Source organism: Amphiura filiformis, chromosome 9 (assembly GCF_039555335.1).
Source record: "Amphiura filiformis chromosome 9, Afil_fr2py, whole genome shotgun sequence".
Classification (NCBI taxonomy): domain Eukaryota; kingdom Metazoa; phylum Echinodermata; class Ophiuroidea; order Amphilepidida; family Amphiuridae; genus Amphiura; species Amphiura filiformis.
The window spans coordinates 34,829,813-34,856,391 of record NC_092636.1 but is presented as its reverse complement, the minus strand read 5'-3'; the positions used below and the strand labels follow the sequence as shown (position 1 = coordinate 34,856,391).

General features: G+C 34.3%; 1 protein-coding gene across 11 annotated transcripts in view; it reads left to right on the top strand.

Moving 5' to 3' along the window:
• The window catches only part of LOC140160919 (arf-GAP with Rho-GAP domain, ANK repeat and PH domain-containing protein 1-like), a 163,291-nt gene that overhangs the window by 57,487 nt on the left and 79,225 nt on the right, over positions 1 to 26,579 (top strand). For all 11 annotated transcript variants that reach the window (XR_011860033.1, XR_011860038.1, XR_011860037.1 and 8 more), the window contains 8 exons: positions 11,634 to 11,686; positions 14,041 to 14,094; positions 14,672 to 14,706; positions 19,140 to 19,188; positions 20,645 to 20,751; positions 22,141 to 22,225; positions 24,598 to 24,658; positions 25,858 to 25,911. Coding sequence is in view for 2 of the 11 variants with exons in the window: in XM_072184264.1 (XP_072040365.1) it covers positions 11,634 to 11,686; positions 14,041 to 14,094; positions 14,672 to 14,706; positions 19,140 to 19,188; positions 20,645 to 20,751; positions 22,141 to 22,225; positions 24,598 to 24,658; positions 25,858 to 25,911 (498 nt within the window). In the remaining 9 variants the exon portion in view is untranslated. The remainder of the gene's footprint in view (positions 1 to 11,633; positions 11,687 to 14,040; positions 14,095 to 14,671; positions 14,707 to 19,139; positions 19,189 to 20,644; positions 20,752 to 22,140; positions 22,226 to 24,597; positions 24,659 to 25,857; positions 25,912 to 26,579) is intronic.

Here is a 26,579-nt window from a genome sequence, read left to right as displayed (position 1 = left end):
TATTTTTAACCTTAATCGTACTTGTGATGAAATCATCACCTTCTGAAAGGTCAAGTGATTAATAAATGATTTGAATACAATTATGAAAATTATCACCTGCATGGTGAATCAATTATTGATTATAAATTTACTGTGAATTTGTCAAAAAGCCATCAAATTTCAGATAAATGTCTGATTTTGAAGGTATTGGGGTGAAAAGTGCATTTGCTGTTAGCTAGTTTTAAATTATATATTGTAGTGTCTAATTTCTGGGGAGAAAAACAGCTCTAATAAGAGCAAGGAATATATCACTTTCAGTCATTGACTTTTACAACACCAACTTTTGTAATATAAAATAGCTTCTTGGTAAATGGCAAATATGAAATTATATCTAAATCTTATTTGTAAGTAATACCATAATTCTTCAAGTCATTGAACAGCTGAAAAGCTGTAATTTCTTGTGTAAATAAATGATACATTTAGAGATAGGGATTCAATATGAAAAATAACAAAATATAATGTTATTGAAGCAGTTATGAAATGAGATCAATAATTGTGGTAAAATTTCGATACTAATCATACTATTAAAATTTGAGAGAAAAATACAGATAATGAGCTTTTGGTAATGCAATGTTTGGAGAAATTTTTAGAAAAAAAGAAATAAAATAGAATTAAATTGAGGGCATTGACCTTCCATATATTTAAGGTCAATATTTTATGGGAAAATGAACTTAACTGTGAATAATGCAATTTTGGATTCCATTAGTAGTGAATTAATTGGAAATTAATTTTACCAGGCATCCGGCAAAAAATTATTGGTTTGAAGAAGCATACAGTGGCCAATAACTTTTTTGTCGGCAGCATTTATTTTATTGAATATTGAGGCTTTTTCTCTTTTTATTTTACCACTCAATTATTAATAACCAATGCAGGCATGCGAGAGTATTTTACTGACTTTAATTGGTTTATTTGTTTTTCATTGCACATTTATTGCGCAAACTATTTTTATACATAGTATAGAAGGAGACCCTTGAAAACACAAGTACATACACTAAAAAAACCGATTTAATAAAATGAAGTTATAATTTAAAATGTCAGAAAATTATTTTGTTTGTTCATTCTTAAATTTGAAACCAAATATTTGAAAATAGAATTAATTAATATTACACAACATGCCCTAAATATTAGGGTCTGAAAAATGGGGATGTGTTGAAATCAAGAAATCATCCCTTAAAATTGCATGTATGTGTCAAAAAATGACATCCATATTTTAAATTGGGAGGAAGGTATAATAATTGTGAGGTCAGTAGAGATAACATTCTAAGAATTACATATGTGGTGCAACCAAGCAAAATGAGTCAGGAAAATGGGTTTTGAGATACAGCCAAAACAAGTAGTACAAAGATTCTTCAGGTTTTTTTTTTATTATTTGAGAAAAATGCTAAGTGTCCATTATAGCAGATTCATTTTGCTTGATTACCATTATGTTCAGTCTCCATCTCCAAAAAAAAAAGAAAGAAAAAGAAAGTGCAGTGATTTATAGTGCACGACGCACAGGCACAACCCTTAGTTGTTGATCCCGAGCCTTAGCACCCATTTGGACTATATAAATTGCATCCCTGTTTAATTCCCAGACTTAGTTGTAGTATGGAATATAAATCAGAGAAAACTTGATTGAAATTTCTTATGATCCAAACACGCAAATTTATTCCAAAATTACCAATTTAATTAATTACAATTAATTAATTTATTAAATAAAATGTTGTATTTGGATCAAAAGTTTTAGAAACTTTTATAAACGTCAGAAGCAAATTATTTGGATATAATAAGAGTTGCATTGCTCTGAGATATATTCTATGCAGTTCCTATTTTCATTCCTGAATTGAGCTATTCCAGTTGAAATCCATATGCAGACCTGAAACTTTTCCTCTTTATTATCATGATTATAACTGATTTCCTCTTTTTTATTCCTGAAATTGATGCATTATTTGTTATTTTCAGCCCACTTTGAGCTTTTTAGCATGATTTTGTGCTATTTTTCTCTTTTTTTCCTCTCTGGTCAGTTTCAGGTCTGCATATGCATTCAATGGAAGAGATGGCCTTAATCTCTTACACAGGGGGTGTAGATTTCAAATGGGGTTACCTGAATGGATGATTCCATTTGAAATCCACACAACCCCTTATGTGGGTGATTAAGGGTATTTCTTCCATAGGGGGTGTATGGATTTTAACTGGAATAGCCCATTGCAAAAAAACAAGTCAGCATGTAAAATATGTGATGCGATCAAGCAAAATCAGTCAGAACTCGGAAATATTAAATTTTCAGTTTCTTATGGGTTAGTAAAAAGCATTTACAAAGCTGCATATTGCAGAAAACCACTTTGAAATAATTATTGAACAACCAGTTCCAAAACAAGAGGAAACAAAAGGAAATACCTCCTCTGTTGTCTATATCTCAAAATCAATATTTCCGAGTTACGACTGATTTTGCTTGATCGCATCACATATACAGTTTGGCATACATTAAAAACATGGTAAATAAATGCATTCCTTGAAAGTGACTTGCTGAAGTCAAGTGCCCAGAGCACTAATTAGGTCAAATACAGTATACCTCACATATGTTTGGCCAATGTACATCTGTTGTATGTGTGTTAACATAGAAAGGGCATTCTGCTCTTTGATATTGATTAACATTATATTATTGGATAATTGATTCAGTAATTGCAAACTAATGTGTAATTTATGCATATTATGCCTGCATGTATACAGGCAATGACTCCATATTGACTCTATTTCATTCATTCTAGTTCAGTGTGACTTGCGTTCATTTATTCAAGTTAGTTGTAACTATTTAAGTAAATTTTATTTTCATATGCAAAATGTGGAAGCAAATATTATCTCAAAAACACAAAATGACAAATAACTGGAATTATAAACAACAAACATTGTCACAAAACAAACATGAGAGGACCCAAACATGATTCAAGTCCATGTAGATTTTGAAAAGTACACTTTATGAACAGGTGATCACTTTTTAAATAATAAATAAAATAAATAAATTTGGGCAATATATAAATGATTAGAATAGAAAATTTATGTTGTTGCAAATTTGAGGAAGAAGTCTACATTTTGTCTTCAGAGTTGTGTGTTTGTAACCTTACACAGTGGCCTCAAAATGTTAGTTATCTAATGATGGTCACTTTTATATAATTGCCAAGTCTCATATTTGAAACAGTTCCAAGACTTTCCCTTTATTTACACCTTCAACACCCTGTATCAATGAATGTTGGAGGGTCTTGGCCTTTTGAACACTGAATGAGGCAGTGGTTTACCTGAAGAAATTTAAAAGTATGCCATCATTACTTACGCAAATTTTTCCTTTTTTTCAGTGGCATAAATTTCTTTATGAGGTTTTATCTTATGCTCCAGGAATAACTTTCTTGGAACAAATTGCATATAAAGTACATCATAATTTACCATTTTCTAGCTCAAATTTAAAATATGACATTAAAATCGATAAATATATTGGAAGCACACAGAAATTTATGCTGAAACGGTAAATAAATGCTTAAATTTGGTCAGAAGCACACATTTGCATAAACATGGGGGATTCCATGGACTATATTTACCCCTTCCACTATAGTCAAATGCAGCAAACCTTTGACAAGCGCGACTATCGTGATGTTGCAAATTCGGCGCTAACAACGCGTACGGCGCACAGTTCATTCATAAATTTCCACTCAGCAACAACATATCGCCTTAGCAGCCAATCGGAGACAAGTGCGTAACGCAGTAAATACGCTGATGTATCCTTACAAATTATACGCTCATCAAAGGTTTACTGCATTTTAGTATAAATGCCTTTGTCTATGCTTGAAACCATCTCCTTCACTATCTATGGGTAGAGGCATGTTTGGCCTATAATATAAGTGAGTTACAGGGAAGGGAGTTAAGATTCAAGATGGTATCTGTCAGTTATCATATTACCTGATTACAACACACAATATCATGTATGCAGGAGCATGCCTCTCTTGGTCGTGCTCTATCACTGTTTGGATTGTGCATGTACAAGCCAATGCATATGAAATGGGCTGATGCATGGACAAAAACATCATGATTTTGGGTTGTTTTGTTTGATAGGAAAATATTTGCTGAAATAATAATTAATGGTTTGGGTAAATTTAATGAGAAAAAAGAGTTTACTTAAAACTTATATAAGACGTCATGTAGTACGGAATAGAAGATGTGGGACATCAGGAGCCTTGTCCACTTTCAGAATTCTTCAAGTGCTTTACCCTTCTCACAGCAAATGCTCTAAAATTTTCACCAGATAAGGAGTTGTATAAGTTGATTCTAGTTTCCCGTTGCCTACCCACACTTCATATTTACATGTAGGACTGTACTTGCATTAATTCAGATGAGAATCTTGTTTTTCCCCACTAAACTCATAGAAAGTTCTCCAAATATTAAAACTCACAGAATATCTCTTAAACAAACTAAAATCTCAATTCAGCCAAATTTTCTGGCGTATTGACTTTATCAGTGCATAATATCAAATTTTAACACATTTTGTAGAATGATAGGTAACACAAATCATGAATAATGAAATAGTTGCCCCACTTGTTTTCTGAAAAATATGCGACAGGAAACTCAGAATTGACTTTGCAGTGTCTAATAGTGATATTATCTTTCCTGCCCTCCCCTTCCCACAAGCAAATAATTACAGTTATTCACCTGGATAAAGTGAAAGGTAGAATTTCATGCTATCGTGCATTATCGTGATTATAATGAGGAAATCGAGAGACTGCATTATAATACAATGTGGGCATAGAATATTATAGCAGGCATCATATTTCCCTGCAAGTATTATCTCCAAAACAAAATCCTAGTTAAAGTTTGAAAGTTGAATTCAGATCCGAATTAAGTGTAATGTAGAATAAATATACATACTGGTGCATTTGCTTTAGTAAATCTGCCACTTCGTATTTCTGACATAAAATGATAAATGACAAGTTGGAAAAGAAAAAGTAAAGCCTGTTCTCTCTCCCTCCCACTCTCTCTTTCTCCCATTCTTTCTGTTTTGTTCTCAAGATGACAATTCAGAACAATTCTTCTGTCTCTCTCTTTCTCCTACTCTCATATCTCTTGACAAATGATAAGTAAAAAAATGAAGCAAATACTATTCTCTCTTCCTTTTTCTCCTCCTCTTTTACCATCTCTCTTTTTCTTACTTTTTCTCTTTTTTCCATTTCCCCTTTTCTCATCTCATTCTCTTTTTTCCTCCCTTTCCATTTCCTCCTCTCACCCCAAGTGACATATGAAAGGATGAATGATTCCAGTAATAAATGATGGATGACAGATGACTATTCTTACTTGTCATTCTAGGTTTCACACATCTTATTGCATATGTGCTATTCCATTTAAAATCCACACTACCCCTGTAGAAGATTTTGGAAATATCTTCCACAGAGGGAGTATGAGTTTCAAATGGAATGAACACATTAGCAGCTCCATTTGAATTTCATACACCCTTTGAGAAAGATTCAACCTGCATCTTCCACTGAAGGAGGGTGAGTTTCAAATGGAGCTGCTGATGTGTTCATGTGTTCATTCCATTTGAAATTCATGCTCCCCCTGTGGAAGATATTTCCCAAATCTTCCACAGGGGCAGTGTGGATTTTAAATGGAATAGCCCAATATAGCTTTCAACAGAACAGATGTGTCCTTTTGAACTTGGCAAAAAGAAAATTATCTCAAAAACCAGTGGTTCTATACTAGGCATGTGTGTATTCTTTTCAATATCATTATAGTGTTCATTTTTGAAATGCAAATCTTTTCAATTTTATGTTTGCAGAATTTCACAGACTTTTTGAAAATAAGTACAAATCTTTGAATTATTGTTTTTAATCTTGCATGTGTAGAGTTAGTTAAGATGTGTGATAAGGCATATCTAAGGCGAGAAAAACAAGCTCAATGGGATTCAAATTATTGAATTATAGACAGCATTTCCATGTGTCAGAGCACGGACTACGCTCTCTAGTTTGTTTGCAGAGAAACAAATTGCCATCTGATTGAGTTGGTTGTAATCTGTTTTTGTATGCATTGTGCAGTGGAGGGCATTTCCTTAGCTGTGTAAATGCTTACACGATGAGTAGCTATGATTTTGAAAAGATGGTACATTTTATGCAAAAATCATATTTGATAATATTATGTTATATATAGGGTGACCAAAATATTGTCCATTTGGGTGTTCTACCATTGATTTTGAATGTGTTCAATTCCTTAAAGAGCTAGGATCTTTGAATTAAAGTGCCAACAACGACTTAAACTTATTGATGGCACAGTCATATTTTTCCAGTTTTAGCCATTTAAGTAAGACACGGAAGCGTACTTCTTAATACTAATACACTGATCTTATAGGAAATGAGTCAAGAAAGCCAATAATCATATTTATATTTCCATAGGTCTTGTGGTTCTTGAGAGGAGGCCAAAAATTAGCTCGTTCACGTAGAGGTTCCATTGTCCCACTCAACATAGATTGCATGGCGATCGGAGTGTTATCGTCAGAGCACCTCGGACTAGCCAAAAATATACCATAACAAAAGTCTTGGGTGTTTCCCCCTCCCAAGAAAAATCATGGACAGTGGCAGAAATAAGAACCCTTCTATTAAGCCTTAGGATCTTCTTTACAGAGCCCATGCTTTTTCTCTTGAGTGTCATCTTTACTTGTCTCAATTTGAGTGCAAAAACTGCTAGGTCATGCTCCCTCTCTTCAACAGTCGCTGGTATCTTACATTAAAGCATTAATGTACGATCTTTTTAAATTTTTAGATTTTTCTTTTTTTCTTCTAAAATGATAATATACAATCATTATGAAAGTTCCCAATAAATTAAGAAACAAAAAACATTGGGAATTTGCAAAGAAACAACATCATAAACTTCACCTCTATCACTCAAACATCTCGCACGATTTGGATTAGGACAGCGAGTGCGGCCTCAGAGTTAGTCTCCCACGCGTTAGTTTGGTTACGCTTCCTCCACATGTGGAGGGAGCGTAACCAAACTGGCCGCGTAGGAGACTACGGCTTGCGATCGTGGCCGACATAAACTCATAATCTAAAAAATTATGACTTTATGTCGGACCAACAGAAAATCGTCCCGTTTTACTACAAATAGGACGAATTTGACAGTTTGCTCATAGATTTAAATTAGAACATGTGTAAGTATTACAAATATGCCAAAAAATCGGTAAATAAAGGTAAATTCTGAAAAAAGATCGTACATTATGACTTTAAGCACAGAAGGAGCTACATGTACCTCTCTGATCTCCTATTGACTGAAGAAACAATATCGATGTTGCTGTAGAATCATGCCACTCCATCACATGCATTTCATATAATTGGGTCAGGAAGATTCTTGATGGGAATGACCTCATACGCTATAAATAGAAACATACTGAATAAAGGGGGGGACACCTGCTGCATGCATAGATGCCCTGATAGATGTTATTCATGAATATGATGAAAGCATAGATTCTAGAGAGATGAAAAACTGAAATTTTCAATAGAGTGAAAGAATGTGTCACAGGATTATACTCATCCTGTCAAGTTCAGTGGATTTATTTTAGCCTGGAGGACATAATATTTTGCTGAATCTGGTAAACCAAAGTATAAACCGTTCACTGCTACTGTAAAAGTGGAAGTTTTTTCTCAAATAATTGTTCACACTTCAAAGATTGTGAACCTTTTCACTCACATTTTAAAGGGCTACACAAGATTTTTCAAAATATTGAATGAGAAAAACATTGCCTTATTTTGATAGTTTGAATACTCAAGAGAGCCTGCCATATCTGTCTCGTTTGAAGGAACTCATCGCTTAATTTGATTTTTGCGGAATATCAATTTTAAAGGTCTTATTTTCTCAAAAAATGAGTCATTTTCATTGTCCTCATAATATTACCTTGCCAATGATATGATGTTGTCCAAGCAATATACCTGACCTTTAAGATCCGGATACGGAACGTAATGACAAAATTATTAATTGCTGCAAATAGTAGAATTTTTGGTAATTTTTGGTGTTTACTGAGGGAAACTGTTCTAACTGGGGGCATATGCCCCCCCCCCCCCTTCCCTCTGGTGCTGCCACTGGAAAAGGAATTAGAGCAGTATACAGTCAAATACACAATTACATACATAAAGCGTTGATTAAAGAGAATAATTTAGTAAATATTATGCAAATTATATGCAGTAGCCGATACGAGGAACCTTGAATAATAATAAGCCTTAGCTGGCACGTGGCTGGTAGTTAAAGCTCAAGACCCGCGGGAGAATTACCATAGCATTATTGAACAAAACAGAGCATAATATATGTATTTTCACAGAAAAGCAACGGTCACACTAGAGGATTGACGTGTCATTAAACAAACAGCGAAGGATTTAATATTTTAAGAAAAGCTATTATGGGACGGTAATTCTAGAATGTAATCACTATCCTTAGCCCATTTGCTGGGCACTAACATTGATCAAGTTACATTCTCTAGTCAATGGGAGTTTGTTTGCTAATGTCAATCTGGATGCCGGCCGTAGTAATGAAAATTCTATGCCTGGCTTGCAAGGATTTAATGTTATTTTAGAAAATTAGGGGAAAAAAGTAAAAAATTGTGCTGTTTCCCATATCCTCACTCCCTCCCCTTAGGGAACAATACAGAAGTTAGAACAATACACAAGTTTAATTAAGGGCAGGGATTTTAGTATACGTTGATTACATTTCTGATATATTGTTTAAAAACATTTATATTATCTTAACCCACCTATAGTTTTGATCCAGAGGAGGGGGGCACGTCTTTGTAATGAAAATAGTTGCATCCCTTTGTTTGTTTGCTTGTTTGTTTGTTTGTTACTAGGTCTTTACTGATTCCCCCCATTTTTTTAAGCCTTTAGTAGTGAAAATGAGTTTCAATTGCTCATCAACATATTTGTATTTCAGAAGCTACAACTTCATTTTGATAAGTGCAAGAAGGCCCTTTCCGCAATAGCTGCCAGGTGTCATCTTTCTGGATGTGCACAATAATAAGATGCAGAAATCATCAAATGTCTAGAGGGCAGCTTTTGCAGATGGGGTCTTCTTGCTCTAAGCCTTTGACATTCTAACCTGTAAAATGGGCAACAATATTGAATAAAAACACACATTGACTTTGCACCTTCTGCGATTGGCATTGCTTGATCACATTGCATTGTTATGTTCTTATGGATATATCCACAATGAAGTGCAAAGCCTTAGGAAAATGCCACAATTTCTAATTTGTAATGTCTTTAAATGCATTCCTAAAAAACAATATTCATGTATGATAAAAATAATAGAGCAATGTGCAAGTGTATAAAATTACTGTAAAGTCACACAATTTTTGTGCAATTAATATTCACGCTATAACAATTTCAAACATTGTTGCTTGTTTTGTATTTTAATGATTTCAAGATTTTGACATCTAGACTTATGTAACAAAAACCTTTTCATGTGTTAATTATGCAAAAGTACAGAAAAGAACATGAAAAGCATGAAAATTATCACAGCACAAAAATTCTGCATTTGCAGTATGCCCTTTCTATTTACTCAGCAAAACTACAAGAGTAGAGTTTCTGTTTGACTTACGATAACTACTACATCCATGATGAATGGCCACTACATTATTCAATGAGATATACTTCAAAATTGATATATGCTTCAATAAACATCAAATTCGACAAACTGCGCATAATTTTGTTTGATCGACATGTATGTCCGTATGTAATTGAGGCCCGTACTTACGGGGGAACTCAGCGACTTGTCGGTCATTTGGTAGGATCGCAAATATGCTCATCTATCACGGCACAGTTCTTTAGCCCTTACTTTTTGTATATTCATAGCATGACCTTTCAATGAATTTGGAACAAAAAATCATCCTCCACAACTTGAGGTCAAATTTTGAGATATGATTGTTGACTGGGGTTAATGAACTGTGCCATTGGTATTGATAATACTTTTGCTAATAGTGCGTAGTAACATGATACATATTCCATCATATTTTGTAACCCAATTTGTTGGGTGGGTGGATGGATGCAGTGGGTTGGTATCAAATGTGTGAAATATAAGATTTTTTGTTTGCATAATTTCTTTCAGATATCATTTACAAATTGGAAGGAATAAGATTATTTTGTAAAAAAAATAGTTTGTGTTTGGAAGTTTTAAGAAAAAGGGATATTTTTGCTGGATTATTTTTGTTCATTAAATTGTGTAACCATGGTAACCCAATTTGTAGGGAGTGTCCCAGTGGATGCATGGGTGGGTGTCTACTATGTGAAATACAATATCTTTTTGTTTGCATAAATTTCATTCAGATATCATTTGCAAATTAGAAGGAATGAGAGAGTGTATCTATTTAGAGTTTTTTAGGTACAAAAATAGTATGTGTTGGGTGTTAAAGAATGGGATTTTTTTTGCTAGATTAATTTTGTTCATTAAATTGTGTAACCCAATTTGTAGGGTGTGTCCCAATGGATGCACAGATGGGTATATACTGTTTGAAATATAATATTTTTTTGTTTGCATAATTTCATTCAGATATTCTTTACAAATTGGGAGGTAATAAGAGAGTATATTTTTTTGAAATTTTAGTTGGGAGGTTTTAAAATAAGGAGAGATTTTTACCGGTTGTTAACATGTAGAGACTTGCTAATGAGACAAGATAGTCTTTGGTAAGTGGTTTTAATCATTTGTGTGAAGTAGTTACAGCAGCATATTTTTCTTCAAAACAAGTGTTTCCCACCAGGAGATGAATCACAAATTAAGCTTTTTATCTTTATTTTATAGTATGGGTTACATTCATATGGGTTCAATCATAGGTCAATGCAAGCAGGATAAAATAAATATCACCATTTTCTGTGTTCTTTTAGTTTCAGCCCGTGTTTCAGCTGTTTAAATTTTTATGCAAATATAGTGAAGTGAGATTTGCAGAGGATACAAATTTGAATTTGTATGGGCTATTCTGGTTGAAATCCATACACCCCCTGTGTAAGACATGATCTTAATCTTAAACTCAGGGAGTGTGAATTTCAGATTTGGTTATCTGAAAGGGTGATTCCATTTGAAATCTACACTCCCTGTGTGGAAGATTGAGTACATGTATGTCTTCAGTGGGTGTATGGATTTCAACTGGAATAGTCCAGTGGCAGCTAATACATTCAAATAAGCAACAAACACGTCACTAAGACAATTCAGCTAAACTAGGACAATTTTAATCAAATACAAAATGTCAACAACATGTATTCATTCCATTTTTAGGGGTGCACTTATAAATGCTCATTTGGTAGGGCTGTGCAGTGCCACTATTTGAGAAAAGTTCTAAAGAACTGATTTTCAATTGATCAGATTTGGAATGCTTTTGGTTTGGCTTATTAATAAATTTTTTATCTGACCCAAAGAGCTTGTATAGTTTAGAAAAATTAATCTGATAGATCCACTTTTAACAACAGTAACAATAAGGAACTAATTGCAAATACCCCTCCCCCAACTTACACAATTCAAATACAGTTACTGCTAAATGATTGTTACTGCTTAGTAAATGATAATAATTATAAAACTAATCATGCTTTTTGTCTGTGTATTTTCTTTTTCCTCAGATGAAGGTACATTGTGGGCCAACATTCTAATGAAAGCAATCTTGCTTTATGAAGTAAGTTAGATATTCTATGATGTTTGAAAAGAGAACAAAATCACTAGACATTCCATTAAACATGTTAAATGTCTCTCTGTATGTTGCGATTATTAGCAATATACACTACCAGATTCCTATTGCTGCTGCCCCAAAATAGGTACACTACTGCACTACTGCACTACTAGTGCAGCAACATTCCAGTACCAGTGTGGGTGTTGTACCTGTGATTGTGATGTGTGTACTCTATACCCACACAAAGTACTAGTAGAGTACCAATGAAGTAGCTGTGCGGCAGTGTACCTCTGTGGGTGATAGCAATAAGAATCTGGTTGTGTATAATTTTTAACTCTACATGCCTTCATTGATGCACCCCAAATTGGAAAACATAAGAATGTGTTATTTGCGTTAAAGAGCTTGGAAGGGCAAGTGGAATTGTAATCCTTAGCTTCGTAATCAGGCAAACTCAAGAATTTGTCTTTTTTCATAATCTTTGGTTTTCAGTTGAAAGGGGATGGATGTTTATGTTTGTAGGATAAATAAGTGTGCATTTGCATCAGCCTTTTACAAAATATGACAAGTGAAGCAAATGTCAATCCTATTACAGTGGCATATTCAGCATAAATTTAGCTTTTATGGGCAAGAACATGAAATAACAAAACGACTAATAATGCCTTTAAATTTGAAAAATTGGTCTTTGGGTAACAGATCAAGATTTTGTATAGAGTCGTTTGGTGGTAGACTGTCCTGAAAAGCTAACCAGGAACCTATATCTCTGAAAATAGGTGTCTGCCCTTTGCCAGATTTGACTTGAGAATTGGTTAACCATCTTCCTCCCACCTTTATGTTTTCATGTTCATACGTAAAATAAAGTCATGATTTAAGTAAGTAAGTTCAATACCTGTACAGCAAAGGTTGATTTGTCAATATATATTGAGTAAAATATATGTGTCTGCATCCAAAATAATCCTTACTGACTATATCTCATGGGTTTACTCTATTATATAAGCTTTGTGCTTGGAATACGTATAAACATTTTCTCAATAAGGTGGCTGTCTGATGCTGCTAGCTTTTCTTGCATATTGACGATATTTTCTGTGGTCATGTATTTTTCACTCTCTCTCTCTCTGTTGTTAAATGCCTCTGGGCTATGTCTGAAACTTAAAGCACAGGAGATACTCAAATTGAAAAGACAGAAATCAGTGTAGAATAGGCTTTTGTGTGTGTCTAAGAGAACAGGTGCTCTGGCATGGCTGGTTATATCTTCCCATTCTTCTGATGAGATTGGAAAATTGGTTTGGCATACATGGCTTGCACTGGTGTCTTGGTTGCACAGCTATCTAGAAATCTTCAGTTACTGTGATGTTAATGAAACTGTCATTCAGTGATTTGACTTGAACTTTGTAGAAAATCCTGAAAGTTATGGAACAAACTTTATGTGCTAATGAACCATTAAACTAGCAAATGTGAAACCAACTTAAGAAAGACAAAATGTGACACTGACTCACAAAGTAAGAATATGTTCAGGTTTTGTCTAGCATGCAAACAAGGCACTTAATTTGCAATCCATACTGGAGCACATAATGCAAATAGTCAATGATGGGATAGCCATGATATATTCACTGGATCCTGCAATGGTCTATTCCAGTTGAAATCCGTACACCCCTAGGCCCTATGGAAGACATGATCTTCATCTTTCACACAGGGAGTGTGATGGGGTTACCTGAATAGGGGTTACCTATTTAAAATTTACACCCCCTGTGTGGGAGATACGACTGTGTCTTCCATTTAGATGAAACAGTATTATTGTTACACGCTTGTTATTTATATGTGACACAATCTCAATATGATCCAATCAGGTCAAAGAGGCAATTTTGAAGAAAGAAAAATTGACATAGTATCAACAACTTACTTTTGAAACCAAATGTACTATTACTGAAATCCTAAGACCCCCCAGCATACATGGTTGCAAAGTTATATAAGCTTCTAATGCAATTTTTCTTATGTATTTAATTGTTTTTGCTCCCTGTTTTTGCCCAATTTGCAAGTTTTTTACAATTGCTGTTTGTGGTGTGGTTGGATCAGATACATCACATATACTTAAATTTAACCCCATGAGACCTACCTGCCGATTGGCCAAAATGAATATTGTGGCCAATTTTGAACCAATCAAGGAGGGTATTAATAAGATCATCTGCAAATGCAAGTTTGACCATAAATAGTTTAAAGCCTAGTCATAATTGTCCATTGAAATGAGCATTTCAAGTTATTTTAAGTTATCAACCAATCAGAAATGCTGTTAGATGACCAGTAGTGTTCAGGGGATTAATTTGTTTGTGTAACCAGTATTGATTAGTGTTTCTGTTTTCTTTCAGCCCCCGCCTGGTGGTTATCCTGTGGGTGGGGATATGAGCTGCCCAGACAAAGCGGTAGGTTGTTATAGTTTTGTAAATATCTCATTTATTTTCAGCATTTTATTGTTTTGCTCTGTTTTTCATCTTTTGTACAAACCATAAAAACTCGATAGTTAGCATATGTGCTTACTATCAAGCGCTTTTAAAACATGCAAACATGAAGAGCCACATCCACAAAAGTGTGAAGGGTTTTGGGCAAATCATTGATACACATAGTTATAACGTACAAGTAAACCTGCAAATGTGTGTCTCAACCCAATTAGCTCAGTTGGTAAAGCGCCAGACTTTGGTACAATTTCATGTTTTCAAAAGCGCTTGATAGTAAGCACATATGCTAACTATCAAGTTTTTACAGTATAGATGTCAAGCGCAAGTAAATGACATTTATTTGATATGAACTTTAACTTAGTGGAAATGTAGTTATTAAGCACACTGTATGAAGTCATTTCCAAACCTGTGATTAATTATACTCTCTCCAACTTGTGTCATAAAATTTAAACTGGATTTGACATTATTTAGGTGGAAACAAAGAAAATAGAAAGTTATCATCTTCTTGGGCATATTTCACACTTCTTGTTCTTCCTTTTCACAGGGCTACTTGAAGATGGAAGGATGCAGCCAAAAAAGGTGAGCAATTATATTTAGTGTATTGTTTATTGAATCCATGAACCCAGATGATGTGAAAGAGTTAAGTGTTTGAAGATAAGTAGATTTTCTCATAGGCTTTCTCGACGGTAATAGTTTTCTACAAGTATGCCACTGGTTATCACATACCCATGCAGCAGGTTCCTGTGTGAGTGGTCGAGCTTTCGTCAGATATGTGCCTGACTTCATCAGGACTGATAGGCACATCTGACAAAAAGCTTGGTAGATATCAGAAACACACCTGATGAAAGCGTGTCCACTCACACAGAGACTTACTGCACCAGTATGTGATAACTGACAGCATGCTCATAGTATATATTAATTTATAAAGTTTTTGAAATTGAGTATTTCTTGCCAAGGCTCAGCTCGAACGTACCAATTGCTTCCATGTAGCGTACTAAGCATGTACATAATGTAAGATATGTGCATGCTTTCTTCTGTATCACGCTATGTGCGTGTGTGTTTATCGTGGAGCCACTAGCGTTCTGAGTATTCGAACTTGGCCAAGAATGACCTGATTTACCTGTAGTTTATACATGCAATAAGGCCTTATTCATATTCTGATTCACAGACTCAAATCACTGTGATACACCTTCAGCTAGAATTTTGCTACCTCAATCACAAAAAAGTATAGTGTGCAATGAATTTGCCAGTGTTGAATTTTGTTCAACTCAAGCAAAATTTGCCTGCATCATATGAATCTGATTAGCTGCTTCATAGGTAACAAACATCAAAGGAATAATAATGCTTTATCAAATGATGTAATTTGATATGAAAATAGCAACACAGACCCATGTGATTAGTTATTTATTGCGTAAAGTACATTAAGTATGGGTAAATCATATGACTGTGGCAAAGTATCCGCTGCAAGAAATTTTGTCTGTGTGTATCTGTATATGAATCGGGCGTATTATGTATCATATGTTGCTATATTGCAGACATTTATTTGCAGACAAGAATTTATGAATATTATCAATCATCCATGTGGATAAATATAGTTAGATTAAATTATAATTCTTGCAGACATAAGGTATAATTTAAGTGCATGAGATACAATCTAATTTTGAAGACATTATCCACAAATTAAATTTAAAATTATTTTGCTATAGTCTGATCAGCTCGTAATTTAGGCGGGAAATGTTAGGTTTTTACCACTACGCCGAAAAGTAGATCCACGTTAAGTGTGCCATTAGTTGACCTGTCTGGTCTATATTTTGTGTGTTAAAGAAAATAAACGAAGTTTTAAGACTTGAATTATTAATTCGTGATGCTTCTGGCAAGATGTCACAATAAAATTAGGATATTAATCCGCCATGTTATAAGGCCTGCCGATTACGAGCTGATCAAACTATAGTTACCACTTGTTGAGTTGCTGAAAATGAGCTATTCCAGTTGAAATCTATATACCCCCTATGGAAGACATGACCTTAATCTTCCTTACAGGGAGTGTGAATTTCAAATGGGGTTACCTGAATGGGTGATTCAATTTGAAATCTACAACCCTTGTGTGGGAGATTAAGGTCATGTCTTCCATAGGAGGTGTATGGATTTCAACTGGAATAGCACGATGTAGCATGTCAAAATAGGTAGTCAACTGGCAGACTGTAGAGTTCAATGTCTTACAGCACATAATTGAAAAGTTTATACTAGCATTAGAATTGGATAGCACTATATTTGTAGGCTATTATCTGCTATTTTTTTAAACAAATGGGTCTAATTAGGTATTCAGATACAACTTACATTCTGACATCTGAAAAAATAGCTCAAACTCATCAAATTGTGCTTAAAAATGGTGGATTAATGGGCATGCCAGGAGTGGGTTTTACATGAAATGGGCATGCCAGGGGATGGTTTGACATGCACACATGACCCACTTCTAAGAGATTTTTAAAGCATTTTTTCAGTCATTGAATATTGAGTAGAGTATGCTCACAGCTGGCTTTTAGGCATATCGGTAGATAGATTACTCACAAGATATTGCCATTAGGGTGATTGTGTTAGATCTTTTGCGTTTAAAAGGGGAACCAAGGTACTTTTAGGCTATAGTGCGGTTTCTTGTTATCCTCAAGCTATAGATCTCTTAAAAGTAGACACTTTGTGTTAAATGCATGTACTATAGATTTTACAAATGGTATTTTAAGTCCTGTAACAATTTGGGATTTGGTCAAATAGAATTGTAAAACAATTAAAAAAATTGTAAAACAATTTAAAACTGTATGTGTCCATTTGTTGTGGTCGTTTTTGTAGTTATTGTGGATTTCTTGTTTTTTTTTTTTTTTATTTTTTGTTGTTTTTCTTTGAAGAAAGTGAGTGAAAGCAATTGATTTAAAATTAAAGTAATTTTGAGCAAGCAGTCAGTTTAAACATGTTGATATGCAAGTTCATAAATTAGTACAAATGTACAAGTAAAATTGAAATTATATTAAATGTGCACACTCAGCACACATATCTATAAGAATACAATATTTTCCAATATTTCATATGTAAAAAGCCAGTAATTTCCCTTCATCTTCATAGCAATGAGAAACTTCATGTAGATTTTTATTGCAGCATTGTCAGTTCCAATGGTATGTTATATTACTAACCCCATAGGGGATGTTCCATATGTGATAAGTGTTCCTTGTAGCATAACTGGAATTTAAATGGGTGAAACACCAATACGTTTCTATGAGAGTAAGATATGAGCTATTCTATTTGAAATACTTACAACCCCTATGGAATACATGACCTTATTCTTACACACTGGGAGTGTGAATTTCAAATGGAATCACCTATTCAGGTATCCCCATTTGAAATTCCTGTGTGGAAGATTAAGGTTATGTCTTCCATAGGGAGTATGGAATGCTAATGTAATAGCTCTATATTCTGTAGATAGCTTTTGGGAGAGCCATGGGATATCATGATAATTATGATCATCGTGAATAGCTGTACATCTTCAAGGCAATGTTGTAATTAAGGAATAGTGCAAGATGTGCAGTTTCTGTTCCAATTTTGTGTTATTTTGCCTCGAAATCAATGCAGGGCAATGTGAGATGTTGAATATTTAGTTGATCGCTTTGGGAGAACCCTAGGAAATGATGATGATTATTGGAAATGGTTGTGTATTCCAAGACAATGTTCCAATAGAAGGAGTAGTACATGATATGTTGCATTCCTGGGGTTGCACTGCATGTGTTTTAATCATGTGCCTTTCCTTGAAAATCTAATCAGGACAATAGTAGGAAATACATAGACTGTGTATTGAGGGAAAACATTCCCAGGTACTAACATCCATACCTGCAGGTATTTTGTTTTTCTTAATAGTGCTCTTCAGTCCCAGATTTCTGTAACTTTGGGCTGTTGTCTAACTTGAATTTTTTATTAAGTTTGTCCATGCACTGATTGGCTGTTCATGTGGAAATTACCTTGCTTGTAATATAAGGGCAGGGTGGTGCAGTAGTAGGATTTTGACATATGATCACAAGGTTATGGGTTCTAATCCCTGTGATGTCAGTATGTTGAGCACTTAGACCAGACTCTTCACCTCTAGTGCCTCTTTCCATGTATATTAATGTCAGTCAGTGATGGAAGTTTTCAGGCTTTTGCCTGAAATCAGGCTTTATTGTTGTGCAGATTTACGCAATTTTTCAGCCCATTTTAGGGCCATTCTTGTCATTTTTACAATGTCTGCAGGCTTATTCAGACTTGGTCAAAAGTGGACATTCATTTCTGTAATGTGTATCAATTTTTACTTTGTTGTACCTTAATACTTGCATGATGATCTCAGTATTTTGCTCATTTCTAAGCTAGTGGACAATCAGAAATGTGCACTGTTAAATATTTATACTGCTTAATATTAGCGCCCAAGCACTGAATTCAGTCATTTTCAGGGGGCGATTATTACAATTATGAAATGGAAGTATCAAACAGGAATGTACTGTACTTGCTTAAAACAGTGAACGTGAAGTCAAAATCAGCATAATCATAAACTGGAAGGTTTAGAAGGTAATTTTAGTCTGATATTTTATGGAATTTGATTGCATTGAAAAGGGTGCACTTCTAAAGACAGATGACAGTCAAAAAATTTTTAAGGGTGCTTATTAGATGAGGTATGGGGTGCTGATTAGGTCGAATATGGTACAGATTTATATCTAAAACAGCGGATACGTTAATATTTTAAAGATGACACTTACTCTGTGAAACATAGCTGCTTCAAGAATATGTTTGATACTTGCTTTTTATAAGAACTGTACAATACATGACACCTGATAACCAAGTAACAAGTAATACTCTTGATGGATTCGTGACAAGGGTTTTAAATTTTTGAAGGCTTACTTCCTTGTTGACCTGACCGAAATGGTAGTTAACACTCATATATTTAAAGGGTCTTATTTTGCTAGGATAATTGTATGTTTTCTTTTTGTTATTCTTCACAGATACCTTGCTATCAAAGGAGAGATGATGTGTTATTACAACTCAAGAGCTGTGAGTATTATCACCACAATTTAATTCAGAATTCTCAGTTACCATGGTTACTGCAAAAATGAATGAATAACAAAATATATAGTTTGGTATATTTAAGCAGTTTTACACTCGTGTAATATTACTGGCAAGAAAAGGTAGTTTAATTATAGCACATTAAATTATTCACAGGAATATGGATATAAACTAGGCCAAATATACAAATCAAATTTTAAAGAAAAAATGCGCAATAATTTAGAATTCTCATTTTTTCAAAATATGACAATTTAAAAAACAAGTTCACATTTATAAGTATTTCTGAATTGTTTTATCATATGTAACCTTTTTCAGTTAGTTGTTAATTTTTCACGCAAAAAATTTTATTCCAATTTCTAAATATAATAATAAAGCAACAAATATGAAATATTAATGAATTGTATTTTTGAAATGATAAGACCTGTGCAGGAATGTAATCTGATATTAGCATGCCAGCCAGGTAATTATAATTTCAAATAATGTTATATTCTAAAGATTGTATCATCCACACGCTCTATAGTGGGATGATTGAGTACCATAGAGAGCAAGATAGAGCAGAAGGAAAAAAAGATTTTCTAAAGAAGCTTTTAGGTACAATCTTTCATTTAAAGGAGGTAAATTTTTCACAGGAATATGGGATATAAACTATAGGCCAAATATTCAAATTACATTTTAGATAAGGAAACAATGCACAATAATTTAGGATTCTCATTACACTGCCCAAAATACGACAATTTAAAAAAAGTTCACATTTATTTCTGAATTGTTTTTTCATATGTAGCCTTTTTCAGTCAATTGTTCATTTTTCATGCAGAATATTGTATTCCAATTCTTAAATATTATAATGCTCTCAGAAACAAATATGAGATATTAATAAATTGTATTTTTGAAATGATGGGAAATGATAAAACCTGTGCAGGAATGTAATCTGATATTAGCTTGGCAGGTAATTATAATTTCAAATAATGTTATATTCTAAAGATTGTATCATCCACACGCTCTATAGTGGGATGATTGAGTACCATAGAGAGCGAGATAGAGCAGAAGGAAAAAAAGGTTTTCTAAAGAAGCTTTTAGGTACAAACTGTCATTTAAAGGAGGCAAATCTGTTGGGCATTCCGATATATAGATCTTATTGTGATATGCATGTCTTTTTTATGCACAGTTGAGACAAATATGAATGTATCTGATTACAAAAAATACCATTGAAATTGACAATAACATATGAACCAAATTAAGGTGATAATTTACAATATGGGTATTTTAATGTGCTTTGGGAATGGGAATAGCTAGTGAAATAACTAGAAATGAGAATGCGCTACTTAGCAGACAAATTAACAAAATAAATGAAAAAACTCTACTTAGCCAACAAATTTACACATAATGATACAATATGTAAGATAGTAGTTGAATAAGAACTTTATATCTGATATTTTCCTTTTAGGATTTTGAATCAGCCATCCCTGTTGGAGATATTCCAATGAAACTAGCTTCGGTGAAAGACCTGGGTAAAAACAAACTGCAGCTATTTACACCCAGTAAATCATATGTGTAAGTATGCATACATAATATTATTTCTGTTGATGTTGTTGACGATGCAGATGATTGTTATGGGGTGTTGATAATGATGATGTTCCTTTTTGATGGAGCCAGAGCTCCAGCCTATATTTGTATATATCCCTGACTTGCGGTTTGGTCTTGTACAATGAGGTCGTCATATGCCTTGCAGGGAGAACTGTACATAGATCTGATGTAAGACAGGCCTGGCAGACAACAGTTGGGTCTTGTGCATTGAGATGAGCATATTGTGCAATAGGCCTGCAATGGCGTTGCCCGGGGAGAGCCAGGAGGGCAAAGTGTCCTTAAAATGACTAAAAATGGGACAAAAATTGACCATTGGGGATGAAAATTTGGCTTTTGCCCCCTGGCACTAAAATCCTGCCTGGCAGGGAGAACTATATATAGATCTGAACCAAGACAGGAATATTTTGCAATAGGCCTGGCAGACAGCCATTTGGATGTTAACATCAGTACAGGCTGTCAAGAGATGCTCTGTGCTGCCACTAGTATATTTCCTGAGACAAGTAAGAACATGTAGTCAGTTCAATCCCCTGGCTCCATCACTGTGGTGTTACAACCACTCTTTAAATTACTCAGGCATCAGTTTTGTAGAACTGATTTTGAGATAACTTTGAAACATTCTGCCTTTCAATCACAAGATTCCAATCAACAAAACTATATGGACAGAAATTTCAGGTTTAAACCTGAATTCAGGTTTTTTTAAACAAAAATTTACACATTTTGATTGATTTTCAATCATTATTTGGGGGTATTTTTGCTCAATTTCACATGCCTTTCAGGTTTTTTCCTCACTTCTACTACTAGGTTTTTCATGAGAATTCATTCACATGCCTGATTATAGGAAATGTTAAGATTCTTATCCAAGTTATATTTTCAAAAGTCTGATTTTTCATAATTGATGGTGATAACATGACAAGCTCTTGATGTCATATGATTCAATTGTGAAAGAAAGTACACAGATAGGTCATTCAATCTATTACGTAGCTGTTGATCAGAGATGTGGAATTTATTATTCCACACCATTTAACTCAAATTGATATTAATTTGATATAGTGTGCTACACATAGAAATCATTACAGGATATAGAGCTTGCTATCTCCACAGTGTATTACATGCATGCAGAAAATACATGTAAAGCCAAAACAATGAAAATCTAGGGTCTTTGTTTTCCATTTGATTGTTCATATTTTTGGTATAAAATTTGCAAGACGTTTTTCTGTTTGTAATTTGTATTACGTAAGTCTGATATATTCCCTTTGGTGTCAGAATTAATTGTTTGCATACCCGTTAAATTGACTATTACCTTACCACCATCTTTGTTATTTATTGCTGTATGTACATCATCATTTATTATATCAGGTTAACAGGAGATTCCCCACAAGAGGTGAAAGAGTGGATGGAAGCAATGAAGGAAGCAATAGCTGAAGGGCTTTCAGACCACACGGTAAGACAGAGGGGAGGAGGTTCAAGTCTGACTTGAAGTTTGCATCTTATGCATAGGATAGGAATGTTGGTCTTTAGAATGAGACAATAGGGATGTTATTATTATTGTAAAGGAACCAAATCATCATGTCAATGCAAGAGCGTTTTAGTGACATTTTGGACAAAGTGGAGTTATTAGTCGATCATAAAAATACAGGTAGATGCACACAATTTAAGCTATTTTGGTAAGTCTTAGAAGCAATTAATTAAAATTTAAATGAATAATTAAAATTCTAAAACATAATGAATAAGTAAATAAATTGAAACACACAAATGCTGCTGCAAAATCAATGAAAAGCCACTTACAACGTTATTGCACTGACATGACAAAATGGTTTGAAGACAAGGCAATGCAGATCATTTGAATCATTTGGTGAGATGACAGTGGTACTACATAGGAAAAATAAATGAAACTGGGTTTGTTTGGAAGATGAACATAAAATATGATATGTGACCCGGCAGCACAAACGAGCCAGTAAATTCCCTAAATTGTATTCTGTGTTACGATGTAAAATGTGTACGAAGGTCGTATTCATCGATAACTTAAGCTGGCCCGACTTCCGTCTTATTTTGATAGTCAAAAACTAATCAATAATCCTATTGTTGAAGTGGATAATAAGCTTCTACCTTAGATGGCCGGCTATAGAACTTTTAATAGCTCTGGTCTTTGTTTGCTTTTGCTAAATCCTGTTCAAGTGGTGGGTTACCAGGCATTGTATTTTGTACAGGTATGCATAACCAACAATTAACAATGAGAGAACTTTCTTAAACCTCGTTGACTTGGGGATGATTTGAAATGACCGCCAATTATGACTGTTTGATATATATTGCCAGCAATGTGGAAAAAGAGACACATGTAAAAACGTAAATAGCTATAATTTTGTTGAAGGAGCAAAGTTTAACAAACCATAACCTCGCTTCTGGATATCGTTTGAAGTCAAATGATATACCATTTTTAAGTTTAAGATGTTTATTTTTTAAACACGAAATAAAACAAAATTGACCGGGGAGGAATTTACGGCTCATTCGCCGTGGACGGTCACATATTAGCATAAAATATAAGACACACAAGGTTTGATATTGCTTATTACTTGTGCTTATTAGTGTGATATTAGTAGCTCAGTAAACTAATTTAAAGTGTGATATATGATCTACGATTCTTTAATTAACAAAATTGTAACACAGCAACATAATTTAAGTTGATTAATGGCTTGCATTTATAGCGACAGGTTGCAAACCTCCAAGTTGATGAATTCAAGGTTTCCACTAGCACCAAAATCTCCATCTTGTTAAGGAAGCAGTGGAGAGGATGTAGCGATAAGACTCGGTCAGAACGTGCTCCTTTAGATATCCATATCAATCATAACAACTGACTTTCAGAGAAAATTGTGCAAATATGGAAAATGAATGAAAAAAAAAGTCAAATCTCATTTATACAAGGTCTTCAACGAGAGAGGTTTCGCTAGTATCGCAAACATGCTCATCTGCTATGACACAGTTCTCTAACCCCAATATAGAGGTCAAATTGTGAGCTTCTGTTGATAAATACATATCAATCGACAGTGTCACTGGAAATGAGATCATTTGAAATCCATACACCCCCAATGGAAGACATGACCTTAATCTTGGAGTGTGAATTTCAAATGGGGTTACCTGATTGGGTGACACCCATTTGAAATTTACACCCCTGTGTTGGAGATTAAGCTTACCCCTTCTCCATAGGGGGTGTATGGATTTCAACTGGAATAGCCCAACTGACCTTGTAATTATCAAAACGTTAATAAAAATTAACATGCTGAGCTCTAATCAGTGTCAGTACTCTTCAGCTGAAATAATTTATGAGTTTAGAAATTCTCCTAAGATCAAGATATATACTTTGGTCAGTGTGATTAAGGTATATATTTTCCTCTGTGTCTGGTAGGTACAGTGTGTGTTCCAAAAAATGCATGACGAACACAGCATTCAGAGAACATCATTCAGTGGAGTTAACATTATAATCCTACTAGAGATGTAAAACAAATGCCCGACACTTAGACAAAAAACTTAATAGTAAATGTATGGGTGTAACCCATTATAAAATTGGTGAGCTGATCTGCGGTGATTATTATGGTATATCTCTGACGTGGGCTTCTTAGCTGCATATCCCTGATTTATTGTTAAATGATTTGTTGCATCATTGAGGCCTATAGTGGTCAGCAACATTCTGTAAAGTATGTAGAGGAATTATGGGTTTGGCATAGACCACTATATGTCAAAAAATGTTGTTGTTCTTTATAATTATAATTATGTTGGTCAGTATTTTATGATTGTCCTTTTTGTTTGTTTTCTATACAGGTCATTTCCAAGGTATGGAAGAATCCAGACAACAAATTCTGTGCTGAATGTGGGATGCCAGGTAAGATGATTGCAACTTTTACACGGATTAAAGCATACTCCAACATTAAAGGAAAATTGTGAATTCTACTACCGCACACTTGGTAATCTTTGATACAGGGTTCCCAAAGTTCCCAAGACATTTTAGTATAACCCAACTACTATTTGATAAATTTTCTTGTTTTAAGATTTGGAACACAGACTATTTAGGTATGCATCAAGTGAGCAGATTTTTTTACTACCTTTTATCATCTTCACTGAAAACTTCAGCCATTTATGAAATTTCAGACCAAAAAATGTAGGTTTTTTGCATCACTTCATTAGCAAATTAATCAAAAAACATATTTCAACTGTAATAGCGCAGTCATATATTTCTTAACAAAAAATCCATGATGTAAAAAGTCTGTCTGCAATAATTAGAATATTGCTAGACACCCAACATACAGCGGGTTGATATGACTTGCAAATCTGCATTATAGCTTCTATATATGACCCATTTTCCTTCATTTAACCATTTTTATGTGGAAATTAGTAGTTTGGATGAGTCATGTGCATCTTAATGAGTTATCATCAATTATGTATATTACATATAGTACAAGGAATTGTTTTTAACATAATTATCCCAAATGAATTAATATTACCTTTTCAGTAAGTGGGTCAATGTAGTAATTAGACGCTGCATTTAATTGTACTCAAGAGAGACATGTTATCAATCTGTCGGAGTCAAATGTCTAGAAATATGTTTTGCTCAAATAAGTGTGATGTCAGGAACAGAAAATAGCAGGCCAACTTCATGGAGTTATAACAAAATGCATTAAATGAAACATATGTTAAGCACTAGCAACATAATTGATCTAATTTAGTACCCTTCCCTAAAGTGTGATCGGCTTATAATTGGCAAAAATTATTCAGTTTTTGTTGCTGCGCATGTCAATCATACGACATTTGGAGACATGCATTATGCAATGTGCAACTAGTGTTTTAGTGCTGCGTAAGGACTGTGTGCATGCCATTCTATATCAATACACAATGCTACAAGTCTCATTTTTTCACCAATTATAAGCCAAACAAACTAGGCCTTATCGATTGAGCTAACTTGACTGATATATTGATGTTACTTTCTTAGTTTTCATAAATTACATGATATCAGATTAAAAAACTGAAAATGATTATGAAAAGTTTACATGGAAGAAATTATATTATCCTTATTTTCTCTCACAGATCCTGACTGGGCTTCCATTAACTTTGTTGTTGTTGTGTGTAAACAGTGCTCAGGTATGTATTTTGATACAAATGAAGAATGAGCTAACTGTAGTCGCAGGCAGAGTTAACCTCGGAATGTCATTAGGCGGAGGCGCCGTGTTTAATGTTAGCTTTGGCCTACCCGGCTATCCCGGGTAGGAATTAATGGCCTCTAATGAATCTGACCCTGTTCTGTCAGTATCTGTGACATGAAACCCGTGGCACACAGATTAAGTTTCACCATATGGTTTCACTCATCAAACTGCAGTGTGCACAACCATGCATGCCATGCATGGTGCTGTGCAATATGATATCTGTGATCAAAGCACACAAGCAAGGTCCAAGGATTTGCGCACTGTGCAATGTGATACGGTGATCAAACCACGCATGGAAGGGCCAAGGTTTTGCGCTTGCACAACAGATGACCGCTACGATGGAATATTCCTACAAGGCATGCTTGGTTTACCCACAAAGATTTGCTATACACGTGATACAAGGTTACAACTTATCCATAGTCGAATGAAATTCAACTTGAAATTCATAAATCTTCACATATTCCTCAGTATTATACGATTATGACTTTATCCGGGAAGAATACACGTCTTATCACACATGCAGCTAATCATTTATTCAAACCTGCGTAACTAGTGAAATCGCCTTAACATAGATTATAATTTTTGCTGAGACTAGATTAAACTTAT